The sequence below is a fragment of the Camelus dromedarius genome, chromosome 17 (genome assembly GCF_036321535.1).
Source record: "Camelus dromedarius isolate mCamDro1 chromosome 17, mCamDro1.pat, whole genome shotgun sequence".
Classification (NCBI taxonomy): Eukaryota; Metazoa; Chordata; class Mammalia; order Artiodactyla; family Camelidae; genus Camelus; species Camelus dromedarius.
Window position 1 is genome coordinate 4,962,150 of NC_087452.1, and position 22,179 is coordinate 4,984,328.

The 22,179-nt window shown below is 40.2% G+C and overlaps 1 protein-coding gene across 11 annotated transcripts in view; it reads right to left on the reverse strand.

Moving 5' to 3' along the window:
- Positions 1-22,179, reverse strand: part of ATG7 (autophagy related 7) — a 307,951-nt gene that overhangs the window by 103,843 nt on the left and 181,929 nt on the right. For all 11 annotated transcript variants that reach the window (XM_031470899.2, XM_064496252.1, XM_031470894.2 and 8 more), the window contains one exon: positions 12,055-12,177. In XM_031470899.2, the coding sequence (XP_031326759.1) occupies positions 12,055-12,177 (123 nt within the window). The remainder of the gene's footprint in view (positions 1-12,054; positions 12,178-22,179) is intronic.

Consider the following 22,179-nt stretch of genomic DNA (forward strand, 5'->3'; position numbering starts at 1 on the left):
CAGCAGTTATGCTGACTGCATAGGCCCTGGGACAGATAGCACAGTGAAAGGAACCATGCCACCGAAGAATGCAGCTGTGAAGAAATGGACAAAACTGCTTTTTAAACTGCTCAGTCTTAAAGGAGAAGTGCTGTCTACAGAGCAGAGCACGTCTGGGCCACTCCGCCTCCATCCCCAGACCACTCTGTGTACATCCTGCTCTGCTCCCAGGCTTGCAAAGTGCACGTAAACCTCAAGATGGAGACAAACACTGAGCACAGCTGAGTTTACGTCCAGGCGACTTAGCAAGTCAACTCTCTTCTCTGAGCCTTGACCACCACATCCACAAAATAAGGTAACATCTACCTCATGAGACTTGTGAGCATCAAAAGGCAAGGTACCACAGTTCCACGAAGATTACAGATGACGTAGTCAAGACCGGTTGCTATGCCTCTCCTGGTACTTCCTGTCAGAGATCCAGGATGTACACTGCACCCCAGGCCATTCTGGAATGCCTGCCCTCATTCTTCTTCCCTGCACACGGAGCTCAACCGTCAAGGCCCAGCTCAACATCCAACTCTCACCTGGAGCCCCGCCTCTGCATCTGACGCTCCTGAAGGCCTGCAGGTCTCACCATGCACTGTGCTCAGCTCCAGTGCACACCCATGGCCCCGCAGGCTGTGTGACTGTTCCTTCCTGCCCCTTGGCTAGGCACCATCAGCCTCCTGAGGGCCTGGCTTGTACCTCTTTGAATTCCCACATGACCATGAACTTGGAAAGGTTGACCAATAAATATCTGTTGACCAATAGAAGCCACAATTAAAAATGAACAGCATTTAAAAAAATGTACACCTTAGGTTGTTTTCTGTTCCCTTCCCTCCCTGCTCTCCCACAGCTAAGCGAGAAGCAAGATGCATCAAAATTAAGATTTCAGAACCAAAAATCAACTTAATTTTTACAGTATCAAAACATGGAAAACCCCCAGATTCAACACAAAGCAGCTGTTATGTTTGCAAGTGAGAAGGGTCAGCTGTAAAAATACAGACTCAAGGACGAGGGTCACAGGGCAAAGGGCAAGAACACCTCCCAGGACCCTCCACTGCTGATGTGGTCAGGAGGTCAGGGCCGGCGCAGCCTGGGCCGGGGGCTCTCCGCTCCCCAGTCGCCGCTTTCTCTCTCTCAGACTCAAGAGCCCCTCCTACCCAACAAAATGCACTACTTTATCTTACTGTTTTTATAATTCAAAGTCATACACATCTGCCAATCAGAGCTTCGGAACGGGTCAAGCTATCCAGGATTCCATTCTACTCTGAGACAACAGAACTCAGGGGACGGGGCGGGAGCAGGGGTGGAACAACTTAATGGTTTAGCTGCTTGATGTCACCTCATGTTTTAAACGTTTTATTTCTGTTTGGCTTTTCAAAATGTCAAAAATAGCCCTCAAAGTCCCATTCCTACCTCCTCAAAAGCCTTAGGCACTGGGGACCCCCGGGGGAGGTGGGGGAGAAGCACTGCTCCGGGTGGGCTGGCTATCAGGGCTGCCTCAGTCGGACCAGGATGCCCAGGTGATACCGGGGATGACCTCACCTGGAGGAGGCCCGCCTGGGAGAGCAGGACGGGGGCAGCCGGACGGGGGCACACTGCCCAGCCGACGCCTGTGCCTCCTCATCTAGAGATGAGGGTGTCAAGAGAGCTTAACACATGTGTTCAAGTTTATACACCAAGTGACTGATGCTTAATTATTATTTTTAAAACTGTTAACGTATAAAGTTACAAACCTAAGGAGAAACAAACCATGGCTAAAAGGTACATTCAGAATCCTGCAGACCACTGGGAACACGTGAACACGTCCTGGATTTTAGGTGGTGTTGCGGAATTGCTGTCCATTGTTCTGTGACAATAACAGTAGTCTGTTTACACAGAAGAGAGTCTGTACGTGCAGCAGATTCACACTAGAAAATTTAGGAGGGAGGTGTTACTATATATGGAACTTGCTTTCAAACGGTTCAGGAAAAGAGAAAAGCGGTGAATGTGTGTGCGTGGAGAGAAAGAGAACAAGCGATAGACCAGGAGTGGCCCGGCGTGCACAGCTGAACCCTAGTGGAGGGTACTGTATTCATTTTACACTTCTTCAAATGTTACTGTTACGTTTCAGAATTTTTAAAATAAACAGTCTTGGGGGAAAAAAAATCCTGTGGTAAAGAGGGAAATTTAAAAAACTGAGATCCAGGTTGGGAGCTAGATCTTTCAAACACCAGCTTTGACTTTTAGCAACAAAACGTCTTCCCGCCGGCCGTCAGTGATGGCCCCGGGATGGCGGGCTGACTTTCTCATCCCAGAAGGCCCCCAAGGGAGGTGCTGGGCCAGGGGCCCTTCCATATCCCACCCCAGCGAAGTATTTACTGGCTGTCATGGTGCAAGAAAGGGTCAGGTGATGTCAGCAGAGACGAGGGCTATGAAAACTAAGGCACAATAAAAATGGAGGAAATCATTTTCTCATCTACACCAGGTTCATTCCTACAATGAACCAACATGCTCATTGTCACAAACAGAAAGTCACCCCTGCCATCAGGAGCCTGAGGGAGAGGAGGAGATGGGGCAGAGCACAGAGAGCCCCCGCTGTGTGCACCAGGCTTATAGGCTTGCTTTCTTTTCCTTTTAAAAAACCTTAGGGAGAAATAATTCACATACCACACAGCTCACCCATCTAAACTGTGTAATTCAATGGTTTTGGTTTACTCACAGTGGGCAACCGATATCACAACCCAAGACGAGAACATTTCCTCACTTCAGAAAGAAACCCTTCCGCACAAGAAGACCCTCCTCATCTTCCCTCATGTCCCCACCCCCACTCCCTGGCAACCACTCATCTGCTTTCTGACTCTGGATTTTTTTTTTCTTTCAATTGAAGTATAGTCAGTTTACAATGTTGTGTCAATTTCTGGTGTACAGCATAATGTTTCAGTCATACATAAACATACATATATTCTTTTCCATTATAGGTTACTACAAGATATTGAATATAGTTTCCTGTGCTACACAGAAGAAACTTGTTGTTTATCTACCTTATACATAGTAGTTAGTATCTACAAATCCCAAACTTCCAATTTATCCCTTTCCATTCCCTTTCCCTTGGTAACCATAAGATTATTTACTATGTGTGTAAGTCTGTTTCAGTTTTGTGGACAAGTTCACTAGTGTCTTTTTTTCTTTTTTTAGATTCCATATATGAGTGATATACATGGTATTTTTCTTTCTCTTTCTGGCTCACTTCACTTAGAATGACTATCTCCAGGTCCATCCACGTTGCTGCAAATGGCATTATTTTATTCTTTTTTATGGCTGAGTAGTATTCCACTGTATAAATATACCTCAGCTTTTTAATCCAGTCATTTGTCAATAGGCATTTAGGCTGTTTCCATATCTTGGCTATTGTAAATAGTGCTGCTATGAACACTGGGGCATGTGTCTTTTTGAATTAAGGTTCCCTCCAGATATATGCCCCAGAATGGGATTACTGGATCATATGGTAAGTCTATCTTTAGTTTTTTGAGGAATCTTCATGTTGTTTTCCATAATGGCTGCACCAAATTGCATTCCCACCAACAGTGTAGGAGGGTTCCTTTTTCTCCATATCCTCTCAAGCATTTATCATTTGTGGGCTTTTTAATGATGGCCATTCTGACTGGCGTGAGATGATACCTCATTGTAGTTTTGATTTGCATTTCTCTGATAATTAGCAATATTGAGCATTTTTTCATGTGCATATTGGCCATTTGTATGTCTTCACTGGAGAATTGCTTGTTTAGGTCTTCTGTCCATTTTGGGGTTGGGTTGTTTTTTTCTTATTAAGTTGTATGAGCTGTTTACATATTCTAGAAATTAAACCTTTGTCAGTCCCATCATTTGCAAATATTTTCTCCCATTCCATAGGTTGTTGTTTTGTTTTGCTTACAGTTTCCTTTGCTGTGCAAAAGCTTGTAAGTTTAACTAGGTCCAATTTGTTTATTTTTGCTTTTATTTCTATTGCCTGGGTAGAATGCCCTAGGAGAACATTGCTAAGATTCATGTCAGAAAATGTTTTGCCTATGTTTTCTTTTAGGAGGCTTATAGTGTCTTGTCATATATCTAAGTCTTTAAGCCATTTTGAGTTTATTTTTGTGTAAGGTGTGAGGGAGTGTGCTAGCTTCACTGATACTCATGCAGCCTGTCCAGTTTTCCCAACACAACTTGCTGAAGAGACTGTCTTTTCTCCATTGTATATTCTTGCCTCCTTTCTGACTCTGGATTTTTAAATTCTAGACATTTCACAAAAATGAAATACTGTAAAATGTGACCTTTCGTGACTGGCTTCTTTCACTCAGCATGTTTTCAGGGTTCATCCATGTTGTAGCACGTGTCAGAAGCCCTTTCCTTTTTTTATTGCCAAGTAATCTTCCATTATTATTCCAACTGTAATATCCACATTTTATTGATCCATTCACCAGTTGATGGGCCTCTAGGTTGTTTCTGCTTTTTGGCCATTATGATAAATAATGCTGTTATGAACATCAGTGTACAAGTTTTTGTGTGAACATGTTTTCATTTCTCTTGGTTATGTACCCTGTTTAACTTTCTGAGGAACTGCCAGACTGTCTTCCAAAGTGACTGCCCCATTTTACACTCCTACCAACAGTGTGTGAGAGTTCCAGTTTATCCACATCTTCGCCAACACTTGCTATTGCCACCTTTTTGATTATACCATCTTGGTGGGTATGCAGTAGTATCTCATAGGGGTTCTGATTTGCCTTTCTCTGATGGCTAATGATGTCCAACATCCTTCCATGCACTTATTGGACATCTGAATATCTCTGGTGAAGTGTCTATTTAAATCCATTACCCATTTTTAAGTTGGGTTAGATGTCCTTTATTATTAATGAGTTGTAAGAGTTCCCTACCTATTCTGAATACCAGCTCCTACTCAGATAAATGATTTGCAAAAAAACTGTTTTCTCTAATTCTGTAGGCTGTCTTTCCTTTCTTGTAGTGTCCTTTGAAGCACAAAGTTTTTAATTTTGATGGAGCCCAATTAATCTGTCTTTTCTCTTGTTAGGTGCTTTCTTATTTAACGTTCACAGTAACTGTGAGCAGTATGAATTACTAATCCCATTCTACAAATAAGGAAAATGAAGCTGAGTGAAGGAAATGACACAAGGTGTCGAGGCCACTGTACATGGTCCTGCCCTGCTCAGCCCATTCGGTTGAACACAGCAGTCTCAGCCATTTGTTGGAGCTGGGCTATGAACTTGGGCCTTATGACCAGGCCAGGGTTCAGGCACTCAAGACACTCTATGAGTGATGTAGTGTAATATGGCTCATTTTGAAACAAACTCTTCAGATACTATACATTTAACATTCTACGGATGCTCCGTTATGTAAACAAGGGAGCTTTTCTGGAGTTTGTCTTTGGAAGCTGTAGGAAGAGGTAGTAAGTGGCATGTTTTACTCAGTTATGGTGAGGGGAGACTTGAGTTTATGAAGCCAAAAGTCCTGGGTGCCGAAGTCTGGAGAATGAGGTCAGTTATTTGGCTGGGTTGTGCCATTTTGGATTTATGTGCTCTGCTACACTCACGGATCAATACAAAGCATGAGACATGTTCTTTTAAGGTTTAAAGTAGATGTAAATCTCAAAGGAACGCAACGAAAAATGTTTCTAGCAGTGGCAGCCAGATATGAAAGATACCAGAGAACATTTACATAATGTACAAAAAGGAATCACTTTGATACATTTGAAAATATTTTGAAATAAAAATTGGCCATCTTTTTACTTTTTGGTCATTCAGATCAACATCACTGAATTATTACAGCTAAAAAGGATTTCACATACGGTTCAACCTCCTTATCTGAAGTGGGAAAACTGATGCACAAAATGTTGCCTCAAGTACTCATGAGAACACTAGCAGAACAGAGACTAAAATTTAAGGAGGATGCAGTTTCCATGTCCTATTTCTTAGTATTAGCTCTTTAAACTCTGCTTTTAGCACTTACGGGCCTCCCCTTCTCTCTCCTGCAGACCTTCGAGTGGACTGTACCATCCAAGACTCCTCTTCTAAAGGGTGGGGAACTCTGCCCTGGTGTCTACCCTCTAATTGGATCTTCCCTTAATACCAACTTATCTAAACATCTCAAATCCACGTGGATAGCTCTGACAGCAAATAAAAAGCACTCATTTTATAGAGTGAGTTCTGAAGGGATACTGCCACGCCTCATTTCAAAAACCAGGCTCTGGTTTCCAATCGAAGAATTAAATGGCTTTCTGCCTGCTGTTTCTGCCTGTCCCCCTCATTTAGGAAAGAAAGCCAAAGCCGCGTCTTTAGAGATTGTTCGTCAAGGCAGGATATGGCCTCAGGAGGGGCCGGTGCAGGTGGGGAGCGGGCTAGCAGAAGGCTCGGGAAGAGAGAGCCAGGCTCATGAGCCGGCTCGGTCAGTCCCCAGAGCGGTTTCTCTCCACTGGGAACACATTTAAGTGCTGACACGGGGGTTTCCCACAGCTTCTACTGGCTTCCAAAGGCATATTTGTCATCAGAGGCTCTTGATGAAGCTGTACATAAATATCTGACTGTTGTTAAATACAAAACAAAACAAAAAGAATATTCCACGGGAACAAAATCAAAACCAGCTGTGAAGGGGAGAGGCCAAAAACTCAGTGTAAGTGCAAAAGGCCCAGCAGAAACACTTGTTAATTGTATTATTTACTTTGCTGAATAGTAAACTGTCATGCCAATGAAGTCATATCACATGACTATAATGTTTTTCATATGACTCTCCTGCTACGAGAGAAATGGGCATTTTATTTTCTAGAATTCTGAATTCTGTAGTGGATGAGTCAGAATTTTAGTTTTAATTTAGAATCAAGCCATCAACTCAGCCCTGTTCATCTCTCGCCTGTTTATGACTTTATATCCTATGTTACAGTTGGTGTGCTAAACTTAGTTTTTAAATGGTCATTCATTAATCTCCAATTCTGCAGAAAAAGTTCTGCTTAATAAAAACCTGAGAAAAATGCAATTATTTTAAAGGAGTGCTGGAACTGTAATCCTGAAAAAGTAACTGAGCAATACAGCATCAAATATTGATATTACCATCAAGGGAGGAAAACATAACCTAAAATCAATCCTGGAGTCATAAAACTTGCAAACTCTCAAGAATGAGAATGAAGTATTCCAGGGACGTTGGATTATGAGATTTTGGAACTTGAAGATCTCAAGGATACACCAATACAGCTTGTTTTATTAACGCTTGTGAATCAGTATTTTCTCTCTAGTTGGATAGAACGTGAACATTATTTGGCATTTCCCACAGCACAATGTTGAACTCACAGTTGGAACTTAATCAGTACATGGGAACTGATACTTGATGAAAAATAACCCTAAGGAGAGAAGTCACAGCAAATTTTATGGAAAGACGGCTAAGTCATTCGCATGTTTGGTTTAGACTGAGCCTTTCCTCAACAAGTCCAGCACTTAAGAGGATGTGGCGAGCACTTCAACCACTCAGTGACTTGGATATCTTGTGTTTCATCAACTTCAAGGCCATTTCCTTTGGTTCCAAATGGGATAAACAGCTGTCTGCAGGGCACTGGGCTCAATCTCCAAATACCCAAACTCATACTCATTAAGGATCTTGAAAGTAAAAGTCAGAACTTCATGCAAAATTCCCTATTCAGACAGCAACATTTCTGTAAGAGGGGAAAAAGCTGAGTGGGGCCTTTTAATACTTCCTGGGCAGGGTGTACCTACAATTTGGCAGCTAGACAACATACAGACAAAGAATACGGGTCTCTGTCCAAGACCCTTTCTTTGTGAGATGTTAACGTTACCAAAATCATTTATGAGGTGAGTGGTTTCAATCTGTTCATCTACAACTCGAGGTCACATTAACGTGCCGCACACATTTCTCATTTACGTCTTTATTGCACCCTAGCTCCACAGCTTCTCCTCACTGCACTAAATGAAACAGGAGAACTTTCTTTTATCTGCTAAATCAATCTACCAGTTCTGTTCTTCTTCTCCAGGCTCTCTCTCCATCCGATCTCTGATACCATTTAGTCATTTTCACTCATTCATTCCGTTACCTCAAAATCATCATAACCCAAGACAAAGCGGTCTCTGTGAGTCTGGCGCTCGCCTCCACCCAACTGCCGGTGCCCTGCACCCTGCCCCTCGGCCCCTCCTCCAACAGAAACCAACCTGGCGATCTGTCTGTTAATCTCAACAGCACTGTCCCTATACCAGTAACCTCGGCTACAGTAATGACAATCGATTTTGGACATCTGATAAGGGAAAGGAGATGGCGGCAAAAAATTGGGTTGTATTAATCCATCTCACTAAAGCCAGATGATTCTGTCTTGACTATATCTCCCAATTCATTCTGTCTGTCCCCCTGTCTATGAAAATAAAGGGATCTGTATGTAGTCCCTAAGCAAGATCCACTTTGCCTTCACCCTTCATAAAGGGGCTATATTCTTGGAGAGAGACCACAGGCTTTAAGGGACATGAGAAAGTTTAATAGCATCAAAACTTTGTTTTTTCTTTAAATTGAAAACAATTACCATGCTACAACATGGAGGAACCTAGAAAACATCACGCTAAGTGGTAGATGCCAGACACAGAGGCCGTCCACTGTTTGATCCCATTTATGTGGTGTGTCCAGAACAGGCAAGTCCATAGAGAGAGATGGTAGATGAGCGGTACCAGGGCAGAAGGAGGAGGTGGGAGTGAGGAGTGACTGCCTCGTGGGGACAGAGTTCCTTTCTGCAGCAGTGAAGACGCACTAAGTAACAGTAGCAGAGCAACCCTGTGAATATACTGAAACCTGCTGAATTGTACACTTTACCAAGGGTGGATTTCATGGTATCTAAGTTATAATTCAAAAAAGCTGTTGTTAAAAAAGACATTATCTGATTTCAGGGAACTCTGGCTCCAACTACCTGCTCACGATTCTGAGTAACACACTGAAGACTCTTGGCCTCTGAGACCTTCCTCCTAGAATGCCCTGGTCCTCCTCTCCTCTCTTGTATCTTCCCTGCCCAAATCCAACTCTTATTTTTAGAGAAGCTACTCATTGTTTAAAACTAACTGGAATATTTTTTCCCTTCCCTGTGAAGCTTTCCTTGACATCCCTGCTCTCCCAGGCAGGAGCAACTGCTCTCTCAGCATCGAATATATAAACAACTAAAACATTTTTCATGATGCTAGAGTTCACTATTTATGTCTCTGCTTCTCACACTAGACTCTGAGCTCATCTCACTTCTGTGTTCAGTTACTAGCACAATGCCTTGCTACCAAGTTTTCAAAAAATGTTCAGTAAGGGTTTTGTTTTATTTTTTTTAAAAAACAGTATTTGTATAAATACATATATTTTTATAAACAATGTATAAAATGATACTGTCACATATAATTATCCAGTTGAATCTTTTGCAATTCCAGTGCTGACAGATAAAACCAGTTAGCCCAAAATGAGAATTAATTGGGCATTACTGACTGCATTGCTAAAATAAACTGGGACCTTTCTATTATATGGGACACAGAAATTTGCATTTTTATTACTGAACATCTGTAAATGCACTGGGAATCAACTATGTAAATCAAAACACTATCTTTAACAGATATGTGAATATTTTTTGATATTCATATTTATTTATTTACACACACCTTTTCACAGTGAAGTAAAATAATGTAGGTAAGATACTGATTTTTGTTGCTATGAGATCTGCTGGTGAGCATTACCTTAAAACATAGTCTTATTTAGGGCTTTTTAAGAAAAAGAATAATCCTTTCCTAAGATAGGGGTTGCAAATTCCAGTGCTACTAAGGGTCATCAACTGGAGGGCATCGTTTGAATGAGAACGTCAGGTAAGGAGTATCTCCGGGCAGGAAACAGCAATGCGTGTCTCCAGGAAGGGAGCTGGGGGGTAAGGCACGGGGGTAGAAGGGAGGTTTCCTTCCCACACAGAATATTTTCATGCCTTTAAAGTTTTGTATCAAGTGTATTCTTTAAAATTTAAAAGCAAATTCTATAAAATTTGCTTCTTAGGTCCAGCTAACCATCACTATTAAGGAACACAGGCCTGGTGTTGCCAAATCTGATTTTTCATAGAAGTTGGAAATGGGAAAACTCATATTTTTATGTAAAACTCTTAATTTTTAAACATTGGCTTTATTCAGAATTTAACACATAGGGTAGGCCAAACAAAACACACCTGTAAGCTGTATCTGCCTCACAGACCAACCAGTTTACCATCTCTAATCTAAAATTTGATGTGTGGCTTATGAGTCCAACACTATAAATGTAATTTAATAGAGGAAAACTTTAAAAAGACGACTCAGACTTGGGGAGGAAATCATCCCCCCTGCTGGCCTCCCATCCAAACACTAGTGTTCTCTTACACTCCCCCTTCCCCTTCTGTATCTTCGAAAAGGCTGCTAATGTTTGACCAACTAAAATGCAAAACAAGCCAGGTTTAATCAAGGCATCTGCCCAGTGTCCTAGCATCCGCTCTGCTATAAAGAGTGAAACATGGGGCCAATTTCAAGCTGCAGTTCTTCCAGGCAACTACAGAGGAGCATGCGAATTATTCCTGCTGGGTGGAAAACTCCCCCAGCCAACGAGCCAAACGCCTGCGTGGACGAGAAGACCTGCCAGTTACTCCTCCCTCACCATCAGTACTGCTCAAAAGGCAAAACGTCAGCCATGAGCAACATAATGCTCTGAACCTTGTTAACTGGGAAGCCAACCACAGCGCCGAGGAAAATCTCAAAGTCTCTTAAAGTCCTTCAGAGATGCCATTCACCTTCCAAAAATGAAGCTGAGAGGCTCTATGTGGGCCTCCCTCTTGGTCATAAGTGAAGACTGCCATCTGCTCAATGCCCAGGGGACACCAAAGCGAGTTCAAGAAAAGCCAGTTTCAGGTCTAAGTCCAGCACTAGAGAGGCACTACCGTTCCTCTCTGCCGGGCCTACGAAGCTTACTCTGATCTGCCGAAAGCTTCAAAAGATTTGATCCTGGTGTTTCTACATGGTTTTTCTATATTCAGTGCTAGTTCTGATCTTCCAGACAGCAGCCTTTTCACCACCAGTTAGTCCAGCATTGGGCTTGACCATCACTCACTGACCACTGGGGCCTCCCCCAGTGTTGAGGATGCGCAACCCCAGGCGGTGACCAATGAACAGGACTATGGGAGTAACGGTAACTTTGCAAGCACTCCACTCCTGCAGGACACAGGCCTCCAGGTTTTCCTCGTGTCGTTTATGGAAACGCGGTGACAGACTGCATTCTCCCTAAGAGCTTCTTCACCCTGGTAACTGGTGGGGGAGTGGGGAGGGGGGTGGTGGGGATTTTGATTTAATCTCATTCATCGATTCTGAGGAACTGTCTGTTTTGCCGAGTGACCTGATAGTGCCACACATATCCAGCATACCCTTGTGTAAGGACAGCGAGCATTTGGAAAAACAAAATGATAATGAATTGTGCAAATACCGGTCTTTAAAAAAAAGAAAAAAAAAAAAAAACCACAATTGTAGTGACCCAGAAAGTTAAGATCTGCAAAATACTCTATTTGACAAGCAAAACACAAGTCTCTTAGGTTGTATGAGGAAGTCATTTCACGGTGGGGTTCCGTGGTCTAAGAAGACTGATTCAACTGTGAAATAAAAGCCAGGCACATTCTCTCTGAGGAACACAGCCGGAGTCCAGTGGCTCCCTGACTTGCATTTTGACATACGGACCCCACAGCCAACTCTGCAACAGCTACAGGCACGCTGTTCTTTAGGAAGGACCAGCAGTGCCTGGAAATCAATAACCTGTACTTTCTCTATCAGCAATTTTGTGCATTTGGCACCTGCCATCCAACAACCTGCACGCGTCAGCATCCAGCAACTGCAGAAGGTTCCTCTTCTGACCACTGGCAGACTTGTTTAGTGACACTTGATCTCAAGAAAAAAATCATAACTGCTTCCTCCCTTTTCCGTAAATCTGAATATCAAACAGGTTTCAAACACATCAGTCTTCTGCATAAAAAGCTTGCTTTAGTCTTACCTCAGCAGCTTGGGTCTCTTGATGCAGCAACGTAAGACCGGTCAAGTCCTCTAAGAAGGAATGTGAAGAATTAAACACCTTCGCTAGGAAATTAAATCCTTCTCGCTCATATTGATCGAGGACCTGTAAGACATTTATATATATATTTTAACGAGGCTGTAGGTTTTAAATGTATATTAAAAATTTCACTTCTAATAATCACCTGTCAAAAATGGAACTAAAACTAGAATTAAAAATTAAATACAGGAGTGGAGGGTATAGCTAAAGTGGTAGAATGCATGCTTAGCATACACAAGGTCCTGGGTTCAATCCCCAGCACCTCCTCTAAAAATAAAATAAACCTAATTCACCACTCCTCTAGCAAAAGTAAGTAAATATGGGAAAATCGATCTGGTTGGCACAAAACCGGCTGGGCTTAGTATATATCATTTTCTCTTTCTTAGAAAGAATGGTAGTATTTCTCAAAGTAAGTTATATTCAAATGCATTAAAAATTCTAGAAGAGTTGAGGTTACTGATTCTAAAGTTCACCTTTCAGGAAAAAAATAATAGACAAGAGAAGGACCAAGAGGAAAATTTTAAGAGGGAAAGGGAAAGGAGGGGACAAAAGGATGGGAGATGGGACCTACCAGCTAGTCAAATGCATTAAAATTTTTTTAAAATGTAAAAATGAATTTCACCAAGCATATCACAAAAGAGGTTTCCTAAATAGTCAATAAACATACGAAAAGTTGCTCAACATTACAAGTGATCAGGGAAACGAAAATTACAACCACTGTGAACTACTACAGAATGGCTAAAACAGAAAAGACAGAAAACACCAAGTATTAGCAAGGATGTGGAACCACCAGTATCCTCATGGGAATGCAAAATAAGAGATCCACTTTAGAGGTTTGACACTTCTATGCCATGTTATCAAGAAATTCTACTCCCAGATACACAACCCTAACAAAAAATGTATACTTATGTGCATCAGAAGACCTGAGCAAAAGTGTCCAGGGCAGCACTATTCATGACAGCCCCAAACCAGAAGCCATTTCAGTGTCCATCAACAGTAGAATGAATTAACAAACTGTGGTTTATTCATGCAATGAAATATGTACAGAAATGAAAACAAACAACTACACGTAACAATATAAATAATTATCACAAACATAATTTTAAACAAAAGAAGGGAGAAGCATTATGTACTATAGGATTACAATTACATAAAGTATAAAAACAAACAGACAAAATGTATCTATGGCGTGAGACATCAGGAGAGGGATTATCCATGAAAGGACTGTAACTGGAAGGGGGCACAAGGGAGGTCCTGGGGTGCTGGTCATACGTGTTCCTTTATGTGGGTTCTGGTTACAAAAGTATACCTTGTGAGAAACTGTCAAGCACTGTTTCATACATACATTGGCCTTCAATAAAAAGATCAAAAGATAAAGAAGCCTTTTAAGGAGAACAGTATAAGAACAGACGAGTACTTAGAAACAAGCAATTACCACATTTAGGAATTAAATGATCATAGCAACCGTGAATTGTAGAAAGCAAACAGTGAACCAGAATGCCTCGGAAAGTCTCTCAAAACTCAGAATAGAGAGAAGAATGTTTCAGAAGGATAGAAGACGTTGAAGATTAGTCCCTGAAATCAATTACACAGGAACAGCAAGGTTGGAGAAGAAACGACATAAGAAATAGAAAAATAATTTTTTTAATTTCCTCCCTTCAGAAATGAAAATGTATAAACTCCTCAACCCAGCAATTCCACTTCAAAGACTACTTTTCGAAGACTTTTTGTCACTGTTGAGGGTTGGTGAATTGTGATTTTCCTTTTTCTTCCCAATATTCTTCAATATCGTTTAATTTTACAAAGTGAACATTTTAGAGAAAGGCTGACGATGAGAACGCGGCGTCTTAAGCAGTAAGCCCACACCACCCCTCTTACACCGGCTTGCATGAGGGCAAAGACTGGTGTGTACGGATGCTCACTCTGCAGCACTGTTTGAAGCAGCAAAAGATTAGGAACAACCACCACTTAAAGAGGATGGTTAACTAAATTGTGGTATATTTACAATCAAGGACAAAACCTGGATCCATTAAAAGAATAAAGCAGTTCCACAGTACTCTAATATAAACTGATTTCCAAGACAGAAATATATTAAAAAGCAATGTCCAGACCATGTGTCAAGTATTAATGTTTTTAAAATAAAGGTGAAAGAGGAGAGGTAGAGAGGGAAATGTACATGTGGACCGGCTCGTTTTGAACGCAACGTCTCTGGAAGGGGACACATACACACACGACATCAAGTAGTTGCCTCTATACACTCTTTAATACTATTTGAATTTTTAAAACCATATGCACGTATTACTTACTCCAATAATATTAAAATCCCAATTTAGTTTTTAGTTTTTTCTTCAGCACTGGAGAAAGGTCTCAGAAGAAGAGGAAGAGGAACTCTGAAGTCCTGGTGAAGAAGTTGCAGCTAGAAAGGAGGGGCAGGTGGCTCTGCCCCAGGTGCAGAACGTGCGGAGCTGGGACGAGTGGTTAAGTTAGGAGCATGGGGAACCGCGGGCTGAGGCGCTCAGGGGCTGAACAGCGGCAGCAAGGTCACCTGCTGCCACAGAAGGCGATGGGGTGGGCTGCGGGACTTGGAGGGGGTAGTGATGGTCTGCGGTGGCTGGGTGGGGAATGTGAGAAAGGAAGCTGATCAGTGGCACATGACGAGTGCCGAGCCATCAAAAGCCCCCATTCAGGGCAGAAAAAATATGCTGAGGGAGAAAGGTAAAGTTAACAACCCACCTTTGGGGACTGGCAGGACAGGGTCAAAGAATTTGAGGGGCTACTGAGCACCAATGAAGGGACCGGAGGCTGGTGAGCAAAGACCTGCGGGCTGGAGGGACAGGTAGACAGGGAGTCCCAGAGAGCTGGAGGAGCAGGGGGTGACTGTTTTGCCTCAAGGCATTAACGAAATACAGTCTTTGGCTGATTAGCCAGAGTTAATTAATTTGACAACCCACCGTCTGGAAAAAAGGGCACTTAATAACTCAATCCCTCAGTAATTACGAGATTCCTTACAAATCAGAATGTTATCTCGGGAAAAACGTACATAGAAATTAAGTGATCTTTTTCAAAATGCTAAATACTATGTGTTTAGTGATCACTTATTTCTGAGTGACCTATTCAACTCATTCAACAGCTACTTTGTGCCAGGTTTACAGTAAGGTTAAAAAAAAAAAAAACACATGGGAGTGAAAAATGGACAAAAACTTTGAAAAAAAAATTTGGAATGACTCCAGAGATGACTCTTTGTTGGACCTTAATTAAACTTTCAGACTGCAAGCCTATGTTTGCACAGATAATTCTGTAGTGCTGCAAATCTGGACGGCGGAAAAACAGCAAGGGCAGAGTGAGCAAGGCCTCCCCCATCATCAGGATGCACAGAAAGTTTAATGCTGAAACATTATTAATAGCTCTGGCTTGAAAACTATGTGGAAAAATTTAATCCTCTGGGGCATATTTAATCATGCCTGAGTTTTCCAGTATTCCCTTTATGTGCTGGGAAGTTAATCTGTGTTAGGAGTATAAGCAGCTTATAAAAGCTAGGGGGATTTTTTTCCCCTCTACAAACAGCTTAAACTTCTTAGAGGGGAAAAATGTGTTTTAAATTATCCAAAAAAAAAAAAAAGATACTATCACAATGACTTTGAGCACTGCAATAACCTGTCATAAAACATAAAACATATAACACCTCTTAAGTAAATTATGTAATATGCGGCTCTGTACACATTACATGTCGGAAGGTTTTAAGTATTGTAGAGAAATAATACTGACTTTTCTAGTATAAAGACGTGGATCCTTCCCTGATGGACACAGTTGTCCTTACTATTTCGTAAGGCTGCGTTATCTTTATTCATGGCACACATGAGCACATATCCGTGGACAAAGATGGTAGAATCTCCTCTTAAAACACGATTTTGGGAGTGTCACTTCTCTTGCTGAGACTCTTTGGTGGCTCGTTACTAGACCAAACCCTTACTCTCCAGCTAGGTATTTGAGTCCCTCCAGAATCCTCCAATTTTTGGATGGCTCTCTGGAGAATGCCTTTCGCAGAGTCTGAGCTCTCCTGACGACGCCATGCAATGATTTTCATTTCATGAGAAGCAGGAGGTATTCATGGCTTGCAACTCTCATCTATTAATCTTAAACAAGGACACCAGAAACTATGTACCCCACCTAAAAAAAAAATAGCTTATATATTTTCGAAAGGGGAAGGGAACATGCAGTGTCTCAAAACTCTTAAAGTTTTTGTTGTTTAGAAATTGTACTTATTTGCTCTTGATGATTTAAAAATAAACATGGGTTGTGATTTCTAAAAAACATAGGAAGAGCTTGCCCAATGTCCCAGATAGCATAATAAAAGAGTATGGCTGGAAGCCACCAGGACCTTAGTTCCTGTCATATGAGAATCCGTAAGAGTCAAAACACTTCCCTCTGAGGGACAGTCACCCAGTCGTCCACAGAGACTTTGCTTCAAGTTGAGGGCAAACCCTTCTGTTTTCCAGTACTTTTGCTGAGGGAGCCATTCCACGGCAGAGAAGCCCCACTTTGGATAATGAGCTGGAAGCATTGCTAATAAAACCAGGAAGCCCCTTGATCAGTTTCTGCCTCTTGGTGCCCTGGGATTTCTCTCATCACAATAAAAAGGAATCAAAGAAGAGGGGGAAAAAAAAACACCCACCTCAGCAGCCCTTTCAACACGACTGTCCCACAGTCACTACTCCCAGCTCCCTGGGACCACCACCTTGGGAAAGCTTCAGTTCCTTTCTCATTCCCTCTTGGTGCTGCCCTATCTAGAATGATCTCCTGTCTTCCCCATCAAATGAGATCCTGTACTTCCATCGAAGCTAAGCTCAAGTATCAACTCCTGCAAGAAGTCTTCCCTGATTAATTCTACCTCCTATGATCTTTTCTTCCCTTTTATAGTCTCTAACCCCATTTTCCATGGCACATCGAGTTACCAGACAGATTGAAGGAAATGCCCTGCCTCACTATCCCTGGTAATCAGGAATGGATGGCATTTTCAAATATCAACCAGATGTTCAATAACTTTGTTTCTGTTTCCATGTATGTCAGTGATATAAAGCAGATAATGGATGAGAAAACAGCTTCATCTGGAAACATGTAGCTATCATCTTAACTAAATCTGTTGCTGTTAACTTACTCTATTAGACACAGGCAGAACTTACAAGGCCAGACTTTAAAAACGAAGAACAGATCCAAGTTCAAGATATATAACAGGATGTCAAAAACTAAAGCATTAATCAGGATAATTACTGGCATGTCAAAAACAGCACATAAGCCTCTTGTCCTTTCCCTAAAGTCACTGCATAGTGTACATTTTTCTTAAGCACCCAAATGTAAAATGGGCACAATGGTAATTTAGAGGATATGGGAGATTTCAAGTTCAAAACATCAAATAGCTTTAAAATTGAGATAACTGACAATGGAATAGAAGTCCAACATTTTAACTGAACTTCTTATGGTACAACACACAACTGTACTAAAAAGAGCCAAATAATATTACATCTTGGTATCCTCATGTACCAAAATCACAATTCTACTGGAGTCAACTGGGTAGAAGGAAACAAACTGAAAATTGGGAGTCAACATGCAACTGGCAGTAATTTGGCAGCAATGGGCAAAACACTTCATTTTTCTGAGCCAGCACACATCTCTACAGCGGGGGTGAAACTCCATGCCCACTTCCCTACTTAGATACGAAAAGATTTCATGTTCAATCACTGACAAAGAATGGCCTATAAAGGGCAACAGAAATGCTATATATGTTTAATATTTTTCGCATTTATTACACAAAATAAAATTATTATCACCAAATAGAGCTTGGTAAGTACAGCAAATGCATGATAAGAAGACACATAATGACATCAGTGAAAGCAGTGGAGTAAGGACCTCTGAAAATGCTCTCCTACAATAAAAGAAGAGAGGATACTGACAAAGTCTGAGGAGTATTTATTTTAGAAAAATGGATGACTCACAGTAAAAACAGTGAGTTTTGTGGCATTTTATCTTGTCCCATCCCCTTCCCTTTTCCCCTTCTAGCTTGATTGTAGCCTTGAAAACCAACACCACACTGTCACAGTGAAAGCCAGCCTGGCAGCCACTGGAAGTGACAGTCTAACTCTGAAGGAACTCTGACCCCATTTTCAGAAAAGTGCCACCCGTTTAGAAGGAAGACCCCACTTGCCCGTTGTCTTTATTTCATCAGACTCACAACTCACCTGTGTGAAAGACTTTTTCCTCAGGCTAGAAAGTATCAGGGGCAACTTTAACACTGTGATCTCCTGAGGTGGTAACAGCTGAAGCAACAATAAACTTAACAAAAAGCTTAAAAGGAAAACCTGGGGAATTCCATAATCTTGGGGCTCCAGACCACCATGCACAGATATAAAGCTGGTGCATGCCCAAAGTCGTGCACGTGCTCGGAAAAGAGGCAAGGCCTTCAGCGCTCACCGCAAGATGACCTTGAGGATCTGTTAAAGTGGGAAATGAAAGGTAAGGCAGAGTTCTTAACTGCCCGGCTGAGTAAAGAAGGCACACCCCAACACACACATAGAGCCCCTCAGCAAAGGCTGAGGGACTTGCTAGTTTCAGGTATTGATGAAATGCTCTGTCAAACCATTAGATGACCACTAAGGTAACCAAGCAGAAACTTCACAGCCATACAGGACAAAGAACAAAAACTTAATGAAATTAGTTCAGATGAGTCGATAAATAACAACAGCAGCAACAAGGAGTGACAGTAAACCACAGAGAAGGGGGAGAATCTGATTCCCAGAATTATCACATTTTATTATTTAAAATGTTCAGTTCTCAACAAAAAATTACCAGATATGCAAAGAAACAGGAAAGTATATCCCATACACAAAACAAAAACAAAATTAGTCTATAGAAACTGTCCCCAAGGACTTACTAGACAAAGACTTTAAAACAGCTATTTTAAGTATATTCAAAGAACTAAAAAAACCATGTATAAGTAACTAAAAGAAAGTATGAGAATGATACCTCACCAAAATAGAGGATATCAACAAAGAGAAATTATTAAAAAAAAAAAAATCAAAGAGACATTTCTGGAGCTGAAAAATACAACTGAAAAATTCATGAGACAGACACAATAGTAGATTTGGGCAGGGTGATGAAAGACTCATTGAACATGAAGACAGGTCAACTGAAATTATCCAATCAGAGGAACAGAAAAAAAAAAAAGAATGAAGAAAAATGAACAGAGCCTCAGGTACCCATGCGATACCATCAAGTATACTAGCATATGCACAATAAGTTTCAGAAGAGAGGAGAGAGAGAGAGGGTAGAAAGACTATTTGCGGAAATAATGACAGAAAACTTCCCAAGTTTCATGAAAAACATTAATCTACATATCCAAGAAGCTCAACTCTAAGTAGTAAACTCAAAGAGATCCACACCTACATCAAACTATTAAACAAAAAAAAGACAAAGGGAGAATCTTGTCACCACAAGAAAGAAATAGCCTATCACGTAAAGGGGATCATTAACAGCCAACCTTTCATCAGAAACCACAGCGGCTAAAAGTAATGGAATTAAATATTAAAAGTGCTGAAAGAAAAAGACTGTCAACTAAAAATTTCATGTCTAGCAAAAGTAACCTTCAAAATAAAAAAAAATTAACTTATTCCCAAATAAACACAAAACAGAGAATTTCTCACTAGCAAATCTGCCCTGTCAGAAATACTAAAGGGAGTCTTTCAGGTTGAAATGAAAGGACACTAGACAGTAACTCAAATCCACATGAAGAAAAGAGCAGAGGGAAAGGCAACTACAACTAAAGGCAATTATATTTTTGTTTGTAATTTTTTCCTATATGATTTAAAATACAAATGCATAAAGCAATAATTGTAAATCTGTATTGTCATATAATACATAAAGATGTAACTCGTGTGACAGTAAGCACAAAAGAAAGAAAGAGAAACAGCTGTATATAGGAAATTAAGTTGATGTTAAACCAAATTACATTGTTACAAATTAAGAGTTTAATTGTGATTCCCAGGAAAGTCACTGAAAAAATAAAAAATATATAGTAAAAGAAAATACAAGAGAATTAAAATAGTACATTAGAAAATATCTATTTAACACAAAAGAAGGTGGTAATAGAAGAATACAGAAAGAAAAGACGTAACACACATAGAAAAGAAATAGCAATATGGCAGATGTAAATCCCATCTTATCAGTAAATACATTAAATGTGAGTTCAGACTCCAACTAAAAGGCAGACATAGCAAAATGCAGAAAAAAGGCAGAGAGTCATTTTAGAATCAGACACAAAAGAGTTGAAACTAAACGAACAAAAAAGATATTCCATGCACTTTCAATTATGCAAGATGATTAAGTTCTAGAGATCAGATATACTATGATGATGGTAGTTAACAATACCACACTGTATATTTGAGATGAGCTAATAAGATGGATCTTAAACTTCTCACCATACACACACACACACACACACACACATACACACACACAATGGTAATTACTAGTGTTGGAGGTGGATAAATATGTTAATTAGCTTGACTGTGGTGATCACTTACAATATACACATATATCAAAACATTAAGTTGTAAACCTTAAATATGCACAATTTTTACATGTCTATCATATCAATAAACTTGTTTTTTAAAAAAACATATTCCCTGCAAATAGTAGCCAAAAGAAAGTTGGACAGGCTATACTAACATCAGACAAAATAGACTTCAAAAGTGTTAACAGGGACAAAGAAGGACATTATCTAATGATAAAAGAGTCAATTTATCAAAACATCTAATAACTATAATCAAACATGTAACCATCAAACAGCCCCAAAACAGACGAAGCAGAAACTCACAGAATTGAAGGGAAAAACATAAGTAAACAGTAACAGTTGGAGAGCTCAACACTGCACTTTCATAATGAATATAACAACTAGATAGAAGATCAGCAAAAAAAAAAAAAAAAAATAGAAGACTTAAACAACAAACTACACTGTCTAGATCTAACGAGCATCTATGGAACACTGTATCCAGTGACAGCAGAATCCGTATTCTTCTCAAATGCACATGAAGCACTCTCCAAGATACACCAAGTGTTAGACAATTAAAAAAATGAAGTCATACACTATATGTTCTCTGACCAAAAAGGAATGAAATCAGGTATCAATAACAGAAATTTGGAAACTCACAAATATGTGGATATTAAAAAACACACTCCTAAAAGCAGTGGATCAAAGAAAAAAATCACAAAGGATATTACAAAATACTTTGAGACGAATAGAAATAAAAATAAACACAACATACCAAAAATGTATGAGATGCAATGAACACAGTGCTTAAAGAGAAATTTATGGCTATATGTCTATAATAAAAAAGAATGATTTCAAATCAACAACCTAACCTTTCCCCACAAGAACAAAACAAAGCAAAAAGCACACTAAATGCAAAGCAAGCAGAAGGAAGGAAATATAAAAAATTGACCATAAATAAAATGTTGGTTCTTTGAAATTGACAAACCTTTATCTAGACTGACCAAAAATAAAAGAGAAGATTCAAATTGTTAATATCAAGAACAACAGAGGGGACATTACTATCAACCTTACAGAAATAAAAATGATTATGATACCATGAACAACTGTATGCTAATAAACTAGATAACATAGATGAAATGGACAAATTTCTAGAAAGACACAAAGTACTGAAACCGACTTAAAAAGAAACAGAGAATCTGAATAGACTTATGAAAAGTAAAAAGAGCAAATGAACAATCAAAAAACTTCTCACAAAGAAAAACTAGGATTAGATGGCCTTGTTGGTGTATTCTACCAGACACTTAAAGAAAAATTAACCGAACTTTCACAACCCCCCAAAAAAATAGTAAAGGAGGAAATGTCTCAACTCTTTCTGAGGCCAGTATTATTTATCCTGATACTAGAACCAAGAAAGACGTCACAAAGATAATATCCCTTATGAATATAAATGTAAAAACTTCAATAAAGTACTACCAAACCGAAGCCAGCAACATATAGGAAGGATTATACACCGTGACAAAGTGGGA